Source organism: Ceratotherium simum, chromosome 5 (assembly GCF_057802395.1).
Source record: "Ceratotherium simum simum isolate JZ-2026a chromosome 5, ASM5780239v1, whole genome shotgun sequence".
NCBI lineage: Eukaryota > Metazoa > Chordata > Mammalia > Perissodactyla > Rhinocerotidae > Ceratotherium > Ceratotherium simum.
In genome coordinates, this window is record NC_141904.1 from 63,048,726 (window position 1) to 63,063,395 (window position 14,670).

Genomic DNA, 14,670 nt, shown 5'->3' on the forward strand with positions numbered 1-14,670 from the left:
AGCATGTTGGAAGCATTGCTGAGCTTGCCACCTGGAAAGCAAGTGTGCATGTCTCTAAATAGTTGCAGCAGGTGACACGGCCTTGCCTATTTTTGTTTTGCAAGTTGTTTCTTATAAGAAAATCTTTCCAATCTCTGTCTGAAGATAAAGACCCAAATCTCTAACCTGGCCCACAAGACTCTGCAGTGAAGACCCCTGGCTACTCCATCTCATCCTGTACCACTCACCCCCTTTCCTGCCATATCCCAGTTTCCCAAGCCATATTTCATCTTCTCCCGTGTGCCATACTCCTTGCCTATGCAAGATCTTGGTACATGCTCTTCCCTACCTATTTTTTAACAGCTTTATTGAGATATAATTCACATTCCATATAATTCACTCATTTAAAATGTACAGTTCGATGGCTTTTAGTATAATCACAAAGTTGTGTATCTGTCACCACAATCAAGTCTAGAACATTTTCATTACCCCAAAAAGAAATCCTGTACCACTTAGCCATCATCCCCAATTCTCTCATCCTCTTCCCCCACCCTAGGCAATCACTACCTTACTTTTTGTTTCCATAAATTTGCCTATTCTGAACGTTTCATATACATGGAATCATACAATGTGTGGTCCTTTGTGACTGGCTTCTTTCACTTAGCATAATGTTTTCAAGGTTCATCTATGTTGTAGCATGGATCAATACTTCATTCCTTCTTATTGACAAATAATATTCCATCCTATGGATATACCACATTTTATTTATCCAGTCATCAACTGACAGACATTTGGGTTGTTTCCACTTTGGGGCTATTATGAATAATGCTGCTGTGAACATTCTTATAAAAGTTTTTGTGCAGACCAATGTTATCATTTCTCTTGGATACATATCTAGGAGTGGAATTGCTAGATCATATGATAACTCTATGTTTAACCATCTGAAGAACTACCAGACTGTTTTCCAAAGTGGCTGCACCATTTCACATTTCCACCAGCAATGTAGGAAAGTTGCAGTTTTCCTGATTGGAACTTATTATTCCAATCTTGTCTTGTTATTCCAATCCAATCTTGCCAACACTTGTTATTCCTATCTTATAATCTTTTTGATTATAGCCATCCTAGTGGATGTGAAGTCGTATTTCATTGTGCTTTCTTTCTTGACTTCTGATCTGGATAATTTCTACTCATTTTTCAAGCTGCAGCTTAAAAATTCCTTCCATAGGGAATCTTAGGTTGCCCACCCCACCCCCGGACTAGCCTAGGGCTCCTCTCAGAAAACTTCTCTTTTCCCTCCAACCTTGAAGTGCAGCATGGGCGGGGACCATCCCATCTCATCTTTGTTCTCGCTCTATCCCCAGCCTCTAGCCATTACGTGAACCACAGAGTTGCTTGTTAAAAATCTGCTGAATGAATATTACAAAATAATGAGGAAAAAGTGTACATTTTATGAAAATCACCTGTGTCGGAATAATTGGCATGATTACTTTTTAAATCTATTTCATTTTTCAGCATTCCCACAGACTAAACTATTGAGAAATATTTTAATATCTCTGGCAAGGGGAGGAAGGGGTCTCTACCTATAACCATGACCACTGCTTCTGTTTTCCTGAATTTTACTGAAGCTGGACACCTGTCTGGTTGATAAGAAACGGGATGAGCTCAGTCTACACAAGCAAAATCAAGTGGACTGTGTAAACAGCTATCTCTTAAGTCAAGCAGTAAATGAAAAAGAATGGGTTTCTGAGGGACAAGGGACCCAGAGGGACTGGCCTTTCCTGCCTTGGCTGTCAACTGGGCTGCGCTCCTAGAGATGTCGATTCAGCAGGTCTGGGACAAGGCCCTGGAATACACGTTTTTAACAGGGCCCCTAGTGATTCTGATGCTAGTGGTCCATGGGCTTCACTTTGAAAAAACATTCATCCTCATTAACGTTCTCATTATTTAACAGAACAGGTTAATGAAGCAGCTCTGGAGTCAGACACAGATTTAAATCCCTGGCCCAATTTACTAGCAATGTGGCTTAGGACAAATTACTTAATCGTTTTAAGCCTATTTCTTCACCTGTAAAGGAGGAGGGGGTAAGAAAGTCCCTACGTTATAGGGTTGCTATTGGCATTAGGTTAAATATTGCATACAAAACGCAATATCTGGCACATAAGAAATGCTCCAATATGTTAGTTGCTGCTGTTATTATTAACTTATCATTCTATTATTATCTAAACTGTGGGAGATATGCACAACAAATTTGTTTTAAAAGATCAAGTTTTGCTTAGTAAGAAAAATACTTCCTAAGCATAAGTTGAGAATTGACCAGGTTCATCATGGCTTTATTATCGTTGTTACTTTTGTAGATAATTTTCCAAATGGTACCTTACTGATGTCACTAAGCCTCATTCTTGTCTATTTCCGAGTGCCTCCCCAATCCTCGAGGAATGATACACTCCTTTGTGAAGAAGTAGAATTTTGGCTCCTATGTTGAATTACAGTTCACCAGCTAGTTCACAGCATGAGCTACTGTACTGGATATAACATATCTTCCTTAAGTGTCATTCACTGAGCAGAAAGTATTGCTGCCCAAATCTTATTTTTCTCTATTATGTAATATATTGAGCCTGGATGCTGTCCTGATAGAACTTACTCTCTAAAATAGAAGTTATAAAAGTTCAGTCAAGTTAGAATCTATCAGTCATCTTACAGAATCAAGAATGTTCTTTGACTTTCCTAAGTCCTGTTTACTGAGTGCCTACCATGTTTCAGCCATTCAGGATACACAGAGAAGAAGAAAATCAAGATCTCCATGATCATGAAGGGGGCAGTGGAGACAGAAGAAGCAAGTACTCAAATATATTATCAAGACAGATTTGGCTGGTTGATGAGTGCTATGAATGACATTAAACAGGGTGATGTGATAGAAATGTCTAAGGGAGAGGAGCTATTTTACACTCATGGTCAGGAAAAGGCTCTCCCAGGAGATGACGTCTCAGGGGACACCTGAATGCCAAGAAGGAGCCAGCCATGGGAAATGTCAGGGGACAGGGTGATTTAGGAAAAGGGAACAATCAATGAGAAGACTCTAAGCCAGGACTATGATATAAGGACCTAATGTAAGACCTAGTGGGTCATATTAAGGAGTTAGGGTTTGAATCCAAGTACGATGAGAAAGCACTAGAGAATTTAAGCAGGAGGATGTCCAAGTCTAATTTATCATCATTTCAGGTTCCCTTTCACCTTCCTTCCTCCTCTCTAGAGTGACTAGCTATTGTGAAACCCAATGGAATGATGTTTAACTGCAGTATTTTTTTCCACATTTCCAGCTGTAATCTCTGTAATTTAATGAACTTGTCACAGAAGCATGCCATGACACTCCCGAATCTCATCTCACTTTGCTTTAGAACATGTAGACATATGGTATCTGGTTGTCCCTCCATAGTGTATTAAAGAGTCTCCTTAAATCTGGCGCTTTAGGTTGCACCAGGTGACGTTTGAGGTGCCCACCTGCGAGGGGAAGGAGCGGCAGAAGCTGGCACTGATTGGTGACTCCTCATCTTCAGCAGAGTTCTTCGTCACCGTCGCTGTCTTTGCCTTCCTCTATTCCTTGGCCGCCACAGTCGTTTACATTTTCTTCCAGAACAAGTATCGGGAAAACAATCGGGGTCCGCTCATTGTAAGTGGTTTGCTTTTTGAAATTACTTTTACTGTCCCTTCTAATTTCTTTTTCCAGTGCTTGAAGGGCTTTGGAGTTACCTGAGCCCTCAGGGCAGGTATTTGAAAGGAAATCACATTGTTTTTCACCCAAATCTCTTGGATCTAAAACAAAAACATGATGTCTGTCCTTCTTTTGTGCCCCTGCATATCACAAGGCTTGCTAGAAACCCCTCTGAAATAAATGATTGGAAGTCTCATGAAATCAAGGAAAGAGTAGTGAGGCCTGCTGCAGATTTATTTATAATTCCAGCGTTATGGAGTTAGTTGATCAATTTTCTCACTGGTTTTTTAGACAGTGTGACCTATGCTTATTTGAAATGCATTATCCCCATAGTACATGACAGACTGGACATAGAACGGTTTAGTTTTTAGATGGAGTTCTCCATCTCTCCATTCCTTTCTCTCTCTCTTTCCACCACCAACCCTCCTCCCACTTTCTTTTTCCTTATAACAGTGGTTCAAGGGCTCACATGGGTGAAACCAGCATAGCCCAGCATATCCCAATAGGGACACACATACACCTAAGTGAGGCACAGCAACTCTCAAGAGGTACAGGGGCGTGGGTAATTTTAAGGAAATAGATTTCAAATTTCTCAACCTTTACATGTACATTTGCCTAAAATTTATCTTACTGAGAATGCCCTGCATCTGAAAATATTTTGCTGTCTTTCTCTCTTAATCACCTAGTCCCATTTTATAAAAGAAAAGCATCCTTCTTTTCCATCCCAAATATTACTGCACAGTGTTGCTAGCATGCAAAACCTTTGAGGTGCTAAAAAAAGGGACCATTTGAAATGTTGGTGTTGGTATTGACAAAAGTGAGTGATTCTAATACCTGGGTAATGTACTCTTTTGCACAGAAGGAGGTTTCCAATTTCTTTCTTTCAATAAAATGTAAAGTCCTAATCTACTCGTCAGCAGATAGATCATTAAAAAATAATTTTTGATGACAGATCATTATGTAATCTGGGGCATATAACTCAGAAGGAATTCAAAGAAATTAATGACATTGCTATAACAAAACTCCATCCATTTTCATCTGCTCATTTATGCGAGCAAGCTTTCTCAACACATCTATAAAACTAAAAATGGGAATAGAATTTATGCTGAATCATGTCCCATTCTAGAAATAAGCAATATTTGTCCTCAAAAATATATAAACTCACTGAAGAAAAAAACAGCCTCATACATTTCTAATAAAACTTTTACTTTTTAAATTTAATAAATATTAAAATTTATAATACATTTATGTTGTTTTGGACAATTGTGCATTAATATTTATAATGATTACACAACCCAAAAGAAATCTTTGATACTTAAAGCATTAAATGGGTCATGGGTAATTAAAAAGTCATTTAAATTTATATACATTTTTTTGTTGTGAAGAAATATAATAGGGTGATCAATAAAATTCTTTCCAGTATTAAAAATATTATATTAGGCTATAATTCTGTGAGGGAAATATAATATAACTTGTATAAATACAAGTTCAAAGAGAACAAAAGGAATATGTAAAATTTCCAGCTGTTAAAAAGGAACATTTTTGTTAATTTTTTCAGTGGAAGATGGAGAGTATCACATAATTATTCCATTGGATTCATTTACAAATGGAAACCAGGGGTCTATTTTAAAATATCAAGACTTATGCCAGAAATTATATTCTTTGCAATGACTTATACTTTTAATAAAAACAAAATTAGATGTCAACTTTATAAAAGTAGGAACACAGTTTTTCAAAGTTCTCTTAGGGAGTTTGTGAGTAAAATAAATTTTATGCATCTTTAATCTGATCTCTATATTATAGAGACCTGAATCTTAAAATAAACACATTTTGAAGGGTAACTGGGAGAAATCCCTGTTTGTAGAACCTTGTGATTAACTTGAAGGAACCTGAAAAAAATTCAAATTTGTAGCACTTTAATATGTTATCTTGGACAAACAAGAGTAATGGAGCAGAACTTGAACCTTTGAACAGGTGTCTTTTATTTCTCCCAAATTGGGGCTAGTAGTCTTAATGGTTTTAAAATATCTTTAACAAGGTCAGCCCTGGTGGCCTATTGGTTAAGTTCGGCATGCTCCGCTTTGCCGGCCCAGGTTTGGTTTCCGGGCGTGGACCACACCACTCGTCTGTCAGTGGCCATGCTGTGGCAGCAGCTCATGTACAAAAAAAAGAGGAAGATTGGCACAGATGTTAGCTCAAAAATAAAGCATCTTTAAAAGAGTCACCTAAAACTTGGGCTCCTCCCTCCCATGATGTGCAGACAGATATACAGAAGAGATTGCTATATATGTGTATACCATAAAACCAACATGCGTGCATCCATTGCTGGGTACCTGTGGACATGCTCAAAGAATTCTAAAGTCTGAGGAAATACCCTGACTTCCAGAGAGAAGAATTTGACTCAGCTAGTTTGCCCATAAGACAGGAAAAGATTTCTTTTGTTGCATAAAACTACATTCTCCTCATATGACATAATCTTGTGAAGGCATGCTACTTCATCTCTGTGTAAATAGTCTTTCCCATCAAGGAGGATATAATGAAATCCTGAATTGTGTATCACACTGGGTAGGTTTTGTTTTATTACATCGTGGATGAAGGCGTCGGGGCGGCAGGTGAGATAATTCTAGTAATAAAAAAGGAAAGGCTCCTAGATGAAACTTCTGTGATATTAAACAAGTGATGTGCTCATCACTTAGCAGATAAAAGTTAATTTAAAAATGAGCCCAAGGGGCCAGCCCATGGCTTAGCGGTTAAGTGCACGCACTCCGCCGCTGGCGGCCCAGGTTCGGATCCCGGGCGCGCACTGACGCACTGCTTGTCCGGCCATGCTGAGGCGGCATTCCACATACAGCAACTAGAAGGATGTGCAACTATGACATACAAATATCTACTGGGGCTTTGGGGAGAAAAAGGGAAAAAAAGGAGGAGGATTAGCAATAGATGTTAGCTCAGGGCCAGTCTTCCTCAGCAAAAAGAGGAGGATTGGCATGGATGTTAGCTCAGGGCTGATCTTCCTCACAAAAAAAAAAAAAAATGAGCCCGAGTCCTAAGTGTCACAGAGGCAGAATGAATGTGGAGGAAAAACGTGACGCCATTGCAGCTGCCAATGGCAAACCTTATCAATTTGAATCCCACTAAGATGAGGCCATGACTGGAGGAGGAAGGGTGGGCTGTTATACCCAACTTTAATTGTGAGTTAGCAGGTTAGAACAAATCCACAGTGGGAGCAAGATCTCAAGAAGGTGGTTCATCCCTAAGAATACTTTCAAATACCATGTCAATAATTGTACTCATTTTAAGCCAGTACTATTTATTCAGAAAGATGGATACTGATCATTACTTGGGCATCTCTGTTCTTGTTACCATCTGGTCTTCTTTGTTGTTGTTGTTGCTTTGTTTTTTAAAAAAACACAATTTTCTTTATTCTGTAATTCAGGATTCTCCAAGTCAAATAAACTTTTAGTCTGAAATAACGAAGTTACTATATTATGCTGACACGAACTAATTCAAGCAGTTTAAAGAAGTCAGGCATCCTTCTAAGTTAGTTCACATCCAAAAATTACCAGTTTCCCTTCTTGCTCTCTAATCCTCTGGGACATGACATTAAACATCATACATAGATAAGATCAATGGTAGGAAAGTGTTGAGGATGGTGGTGGTGTTGGTAAGAACAACAGCAATAATCTTGACTGGTATTGGTTGAGTTTCCACTGTGTGTCAAGCTGGTTTAATACTCACAACGACCCCAGCCTATGTAATTATTCACATTTACAGATGAAGAAAGGTAGGCTCAGAGAGGTTACCCAACTCTCCCAGGTCACATCACTATTAGTCAGAGGGTAGAGAGTTCAAACCCAGGTCTTTTGAATTCGGGGCCCAAATTTATAGCCACCGTGCAAGAGGGTCCAAAATCCTGATAGGCAATGTGTTACGAAGTTAGAGTGGAGTGGGTAAGACAGATTGCTTTATACACCTGGACAGCTCCTATGTTGTCTTACTCTGGATATAGAGAAACCAAACCCTATAACCTCTAGACTTTTCTGCTCATTTGACTGTCATAGAGCGTTTTTTATTTTCCTTCAAAATACATTTGGAGCTATGGAATGACTGCCATGGAAATATGGTGCCAGAATAACTAGAGGGTTCTACTTGTGCTGCCGTTTATCTCTGTTGCACGTGGAAGACGTCGGTTATAGAAAAGAAGCTTTCAAAATGCCCAAGATCAATGTGTATTATAAATCAGAGATTACCAGGACTGATTCCTATACATTTGCAAGCAGTTGTGAGCAATTTCAGACAGACTGGGGCCAAGCTTATCAATGGCTATTTTTTTAAATATCTTTTTCTACTGAATATGCTTGACCAGACTACACACCTTTAAGTAAAAATGAGAATCTGAATGTCTTTAGAAGTAACATAATTGTTAATTATGCTGAATGACACAATAAGGAGAAAATCGGGCCAAAGGAATCGGCCAGCTACTGTACATCACTACAGTAAGTGCTTTCTGGTACAGATGAATAAAAATCAGTTCTCAGAAAGCAGAAATGGCCACCTGAATGGTGCATGATTGTGGAATTGAAATGTCACATTTGGTTATATCATTTTGTCATGTTCCTTAGAGTACAGTTTTAAAGCCAATCTCCTTCCTGGATTTCTGTGGCAGGATGTTCTGAGCGATTTTCAGATCTCATGTCAAATAGTGACACTGTGAGGCTTTATAGTTTTTTCATATTAATGTAAAGTAGGTTTTAAAAAAATAACATCTTACAGGGCTGACAGAGTGCTCTAAGAATGAATATATAATAAACACCATCCACATTTTGGTGAATCCTTGTCATGAGAGATTTGGTTTAAAGTAACTACTCTAGGAGCTGAAGGAGAATCAATAGCCGCCTTAAGATTTTATGGAAAAGGAAGGGGCTGTGCTGTTCAAACTCTCCTTTTCCCGTAAAGAAGACCAGGTTGACTGAAGGTGGTTTATGGGACTAGAAGTGTACCCATTGCAGGCACGCGGTGATATCATGGCTCACATTTTTTTTATACCCAGTGCCTTCCAAATATTTTCATATTTCCCATCTAGCTTCAAAATAATCCTGAGAAAGAAGTAGAGCAATTAAAATCAACCTCAGTCTACAGATTCAATTTAACTCCTCTTTATTGAGCACCAGGCATTGGAAAATGAGTACCTGGGAGATTAGAAACCTTGCCTGTGGTGAGAGAAGAAGTTAATGGCAGAACAAGGACTCAAATTCTTAGTCGAATGATCTGAAGGGTCGTGGCTAAACTACAGAGTCCTGGATGACCCTTTAATCCCTCCGTATGACCTATTATTTAACATTTGAAAGCCTGTTACTTTAGCTGTAGAATGAAGCTAATAATAATACACATGTCACAGGGCTGCTGTAAGGAAAGGAAGGGTTAATGCCTGCAAAGCGCTTTGCACAGGGAAAGGCACACAGTAAGTGATCAATTAATGGTATCTAATTGTAACACTGTTATTGTCATTCATTTTCATTGTTCTCTTGCCCATCACTAGATAGTACCTTAACCCTGTAAAGGGAAATTGCAGGCACCTTCCTTTAATTGCCTGCAGCCCTCACAATTCCACTTTCTTCCAGGCCCTCTACCCCAGGCACTGTCTTCTCCTCCAAGTCCCCAAGGATAGAGCTTGACTCAAAACTACTTCGAAGATCACAATTGCTAGGTCGACCCATCCATTTGACCTTTCTGTTTCTGGAACCCCACTCCATTAAATGACTGGAAGGTGGATTTTTAACCCCCAGAACTAAATAAGGTTCCTCCTTCTGAAGTACAAGCTAAGGCCATCACTAAGGGAGGAAAACAGGAGGCAGGCACAGAGTTGGATGCTCAGAGAATCAAACACTAGTTCCTAACCATCAGCTCCATCTTTCTTGGCTGTAATCAGAGATGGAAATCAGAATTATTGTCTCCGAGCTATTCGGAAATTGCTGAGAAATCTCTTGCTCTCCTTCCTGCTTTCCTCTCCCTCCCTTCCCCTCCTCTCCTTTCCGCTTCTCTCCTCTCCTTTCTCCCTTTTCTTCTCTCTCTTCTCTCTCACATCATGTCAATTCCACTTCACATCTAAGTGTATTTCGTTTTAATAGGTAATAAATAACTTCCACAGGCCAAGCAAAATGTATATATGGGTGGATTAAAAGCATCAGGTCTGGTGAGGAAAATTATTTAATAATTATGACTCTCCTACAAATGACCTGCTGGAGGTTTGTAGATGGGCTTTGGTGACCTAGAGGAGGAAGGGTACCTCCGCCTAGAAGCCAGGGCATTCCCTCCCCAGAATCCAGTGGGGTGGACTAATACTAAAGACAGCACCAGAGCATCTGGTATTTGGTGAGAGGATAAGTGGAGGATATTATTTTTGAAGTTCTGCCCCAGGTACAGTGTATTTGATGCTAAAAAGAATAACATCATTTGAAGCCACCAACCTATGCATCTTGTTAGTTATGGGCAAGCCTGTCAGAATTGTACATTTTGGCTTGTGATGTGTGTGTGTCTGTGTATGTGTGCGTGTTTTCCACCTCCCCTCTTTGAAACAAGAATTGTTGACATTACCAAAGGGTATGGACCTAACCTGAAATGAACTCTTAATCTAAACTACTATACATTTTGCATCAACAAACACATTTTTCCAGAATTGGCACCACAGATGAAGGCAAATAAATTAATCCATTTAGAATGTTCCCAGAACACCATCTACATGTTTTATCAGATTTTACATCCTCAGCTCTTTTCTAGCTCCTTTATGATTAGCAGATTCTTAATTACAATTTAAGTGACGATTAATTCCCACTGTATTTGGTACCATGTTTCTCCAATTAAGTAGTTAAGCGAAGAAATGAGCTGTAGTCCAGTAACTTTAATAAAGGGAGTGAACTACTTATAGAATTAGGGGGTTTTGGGGCCAACCCCGTGGCTTAGTGGTTAAGCGTGCGCGCTCTGCTACTGGCGGCCTGGGTTCGGATCCCGGGCACGCACCGACACACTGCTTCTCCGGCCATGCTGAGGCGGCGTCCCACATACAACAACTGGAAGGATGTGCAACTATCACATACAACTATCTATTGGGGCTTTGCGGAGAAAAAGGGAAAAAAAAGGAAGAAGATTGGCAATAGATGTTAGCTCAGGGCCGGTCTTCCTCAGCAAAAAGAGTTGGATTGGCATGGATGTTAGCTCAGGGCTGATTTTCCTCAAAAAAAAAAAAAAAAAGAATTAGGGGCTTTTTCAGGAGCCCAGAGCTCTTCCCATCCTGTGTTGGAGTCAGTCCCTTCGGAAGGCTAGCAGAGAATATCTGTCTGAACCCCAATCCATTTTTGTCAGATTTCCTCTCATTCCAGGGAACTCATCATTCAGTTAGACGATCAGGACTTAGTGGAAACTTGGCAGAGCCCCAAATGTGTCTTTGTTGTGTGTCTTTTTTTTTTCATTTAAAACAACATGAAATGTGAAATGTGTCTACTCCGTGGCCCGGGACACCCGGAGGAAACCGTGCGCCCTTTCTCAAATAGACCAGCGGCCCTCAACTAGTGGGGAGACGTTTGGCAAGGTCTGGAGACGTGTTTGATTGCCGCTACTTGGGGGCATATTGCTGGCACCTAGTGTAGAGGCCAGGGATGCTACCAAACATTCCACAGTGCACAGGACAACTCGCCACAGCAAAGAATCATCCCGCTCACAGTGTGAACAGTGCTGAGGTTGAGAAACCCTGATTTACAGCAACAGTCAGCCACTACTGAGCACCTACTGTGTGGCAGGCGCTGCACAGCACTTTGCAGTTGTCTTCTCTTCAAATTTTTAAGCTAATCTTTTGAGTTTGGTATTTTAATTTCCATTATTGAGATGCAACAACTGAGGCTGAGGAAGTGTGACTCCCCTCAGGTTACTTGCCCCAGAGGCAATTCAGGTCTATCTGGCCTCAGCTCCGAAGTTGCTTCATTTTTATCTGAATTCTCCCACAAATGGAGAACTCTTTACCCCTCACTGTGTTCATTTCTCTTGGTCTACAGAATTTATTTCTGGCTCTTGGCTACCCCTGGCCCTCTGTCTTCCTGTGTTCCCTCTCTTAGCTACCCCCAACAGACACAAACACACATGCACACACACACTTACCTCCAATCCAAACGTTTCAGCTTTGTAGCCTTTTTCTCCAAAGCTTTGCCTTCTGATCTAGCTGACATACTAGAGGGGAAAATGCCAACCCTAATTCTTTTACCAATTTTAGATGTTACCCCTGAAAGAACTCTTCTATTTTCCCAGAAGAGTTCGAGAGCTTTTATACTGCCTCTGATTCCATCTCTAATTATGAAATTTGAATGTTTCCAAGCAACTCAGGGCACTAGTTTAAACTCAGGGCTACACGTCATTTCAGCAAGACTCCCAAAATCATATTAAGTTGGGAAGGAAGGGAGCAAAGATATTTCCCTATTCAATTAATAGCTATCCACAATTTTTTAAAAATAATTTTTCTTATATTGGTTTTTCCTTATAGTACCCCCCTTAGACACTGTTAGCTTTTAGTTTTTGTTTTTCAGTCCAACAAAAGTTCATGTAATCACATAAACTTTTTGATTTCAAGACAAAGCTCTTTCTTGGATTCAAGAGTAGTGATCATGGCTGCTTAAGTCCTGCTGGGTCCCAGGCCCTGTGCTAGGCACCAGAGACACAGAGCAGAATAAGACCTAGCTCCTGGCCTCAAGCTACCTGCTTTATTCCTATTACCCTTGAGGGCAAAATCTATCATAGGGAGACAGTAGGGGCCAGTGGCTAAAAATTCAGGTTCTGTCCAGACAGCGTGGGCCCAAATCTCAGTACTACCACCGTCTGTCATCTGTGTGACTTTGGACAGGTTGAGCATCTCTCTGTGCTTTCGTTTCTTCACCTGTGAAATAGAGATAACAATGGTTGCTAACCTATAAAGTTGTTGGTCAGTTTAAATGAGTTACTCCACATAAAGCAGTTAGAACACCACCAGGCACACAGCAGGTGCTCATTAATGCAAGCCCTTATTTTCATCAGCCTTGTATTATCATCTACCCTGGTGTCCATACGATGCTTTCTGTTTAGCTGGTGTTTATTCAACCTCAGTGGACTGATTGGCTGAAAAACAAGTGGATAAGTACAAACTCCACTGACTTTCTCATCTTGAGAAATGCTTTGGAAGGCTTCGTTTTGCACTGTTGACATCAAACGCTCTTTTTTTATTATTATTTTTTATTCTTTGAGCCTCCAAATTCAGCATAAGCTGCCGTCATTCCAGACAAATGCAATCAGCCCTAAGGTGCGGTTTCACACTGGCCCCCCTCACTCGGCTCCCCTTCCTTCAGTTCTTCCACCCGCACCCTGACACGAAGCTCTCATACTTTAGGGAAGGAGGGGAAAGAACACAGCTCCATTAAATTAACCCTGCTTCAGAGAACAGGAGCTTGAATCCCTTATCAGCTGGCAAGTCTGAAAATAGCAGGCGAGTATGAAGAGCACAATTGTGTAACAGGAAGGAACTTGGAAAATTTGAGTATTTGGGGGCATCCAACTGAGAAACTAGGTTCAGACTTTCGCCCTCCTCCTATCATGTTTTGAAAGTGGTGCAATATCTCCCACCCCAACCCCATGCCACGATGGCAAAAATAGCCTTACTCTTTGCTAAGTTTATTTCTTTGATTCCAGAACAAGCAGACACTCCCACACGCAGCTTTGGGTTCACTGGGGCTCTCAGCAGTTTGAGAACGTCTTGCACTAATACCCACAGTTCATTAAACTTTCAAATAATTGGCACAAAGTCCAGAGCTTGGATTTTTCTAGCCCTCTTCGCCCTTTCTCCCAGCTGGTCATCTTCATTTCCATTGCTTATTAGCAGGACTCTAATCAAAGCCACAGAGCTTTACAAGTGCTTCAGAATTTGCCCTGGGAACACGGAGAACGTGACTCAAGGTAAAACTGGCTTGGATCTCTTAGGAGGGATGTGGTTTTTGAAAATACCTGAGAGCTTGGCCAAGACGTGATCTTATCTTCACTCAAACACCTACCTGTCTGAGGCCTGCAACTTCAAATCTGCCTCCATGTTATTCTGAAACATCTAACAAATATCTAATGAATTCATATAGTGCTCAAGAAAGAAACAGCTAAGCCTGAACTGCAATGAGTTTTATTTGTGGCCTAGTGGGTCCACTACCCAATTGACCTGCCACGCCTATGTGCAGAAAAGTATGTAGCTATTGACAACCTAGAAATTATAAGACCAAATATATATATATATAATGGTGGAAAAAGAACTTAGAAAAATTGCTGTTGAGGGAAAAGTGGGCTAAAATGCCATTGTTTGAGCCGCCATTTACTCTTAAGCACTTTCTATAGGCCAGAAATTAAATAAGATAGAAGTTATCTTAATTCTCCAAATGCCTTTCAGGCAGGTATTAGTGTGCCCGTTTTACAGATGAGGAATCAGATTTACAGAGGTTAAGTAACTTGTAGAGTGATGCATAGTGAGTGAGGCTCTTTACCAGGGTGCTGTACTGCCCCCCATTTTTACCTGGAAGTAGGAAAATGCAAACCCAAGAATGTCTGTCAGCTTATTCAGCACCTGCTGTGTGCAAAACGTATGGGGGCTGCACTGGCATGAAATACACAAGTCCTCACCATGCCGGAGCTAGCAGTCAAGTCAATAAGGTGACAAAAACACATGACAAAAGCACAAAAGAAGTGTGTTTTATTATTATCAGTGATAGAGACATCAGGTAGGAATCAACAGGGAAGAGCGTGTGCTGTTTATTGGCTTGAGTGGTCAAGAAGGTTTATGGAGTCCGTGAGACTTGACAAAGAATAGAGACTAGCTGGTTGGAAGGGAGGGCTTTTTGAAGAATGGAATGGCTTGAGCAAGAATCTAGGGGGAAATGATATAATAGTAGATACATTTTTGGCCTGCCAGCTTCCTTCTTTGGGACAACAAG

The 14,670-nt window shown here is 40.5% G+C and overlaps 1 protein-coding gene across 1 annotated transcript in view; it reads left to right on the forward strand.

Moving 5' to 3' along the window:
* The window catches only part of SYNPR (synaptoporin), a 109,986-nt gene that overhangs the window by 60,520 nt on the left and 34,796 nt on the right, over positions 1-14,670 (forward strand). Inside the window, exon 4 of the mRNA XM_087431683.1 lies at positions 3,448-3,646. Coding sequence (XP_087287809.1) covers positions 3,448-3,646 — 199 coding nt within the window. The remainder of the gene's footprint in view (positions 1-3,447; positions 3,647-14,670) is intronic.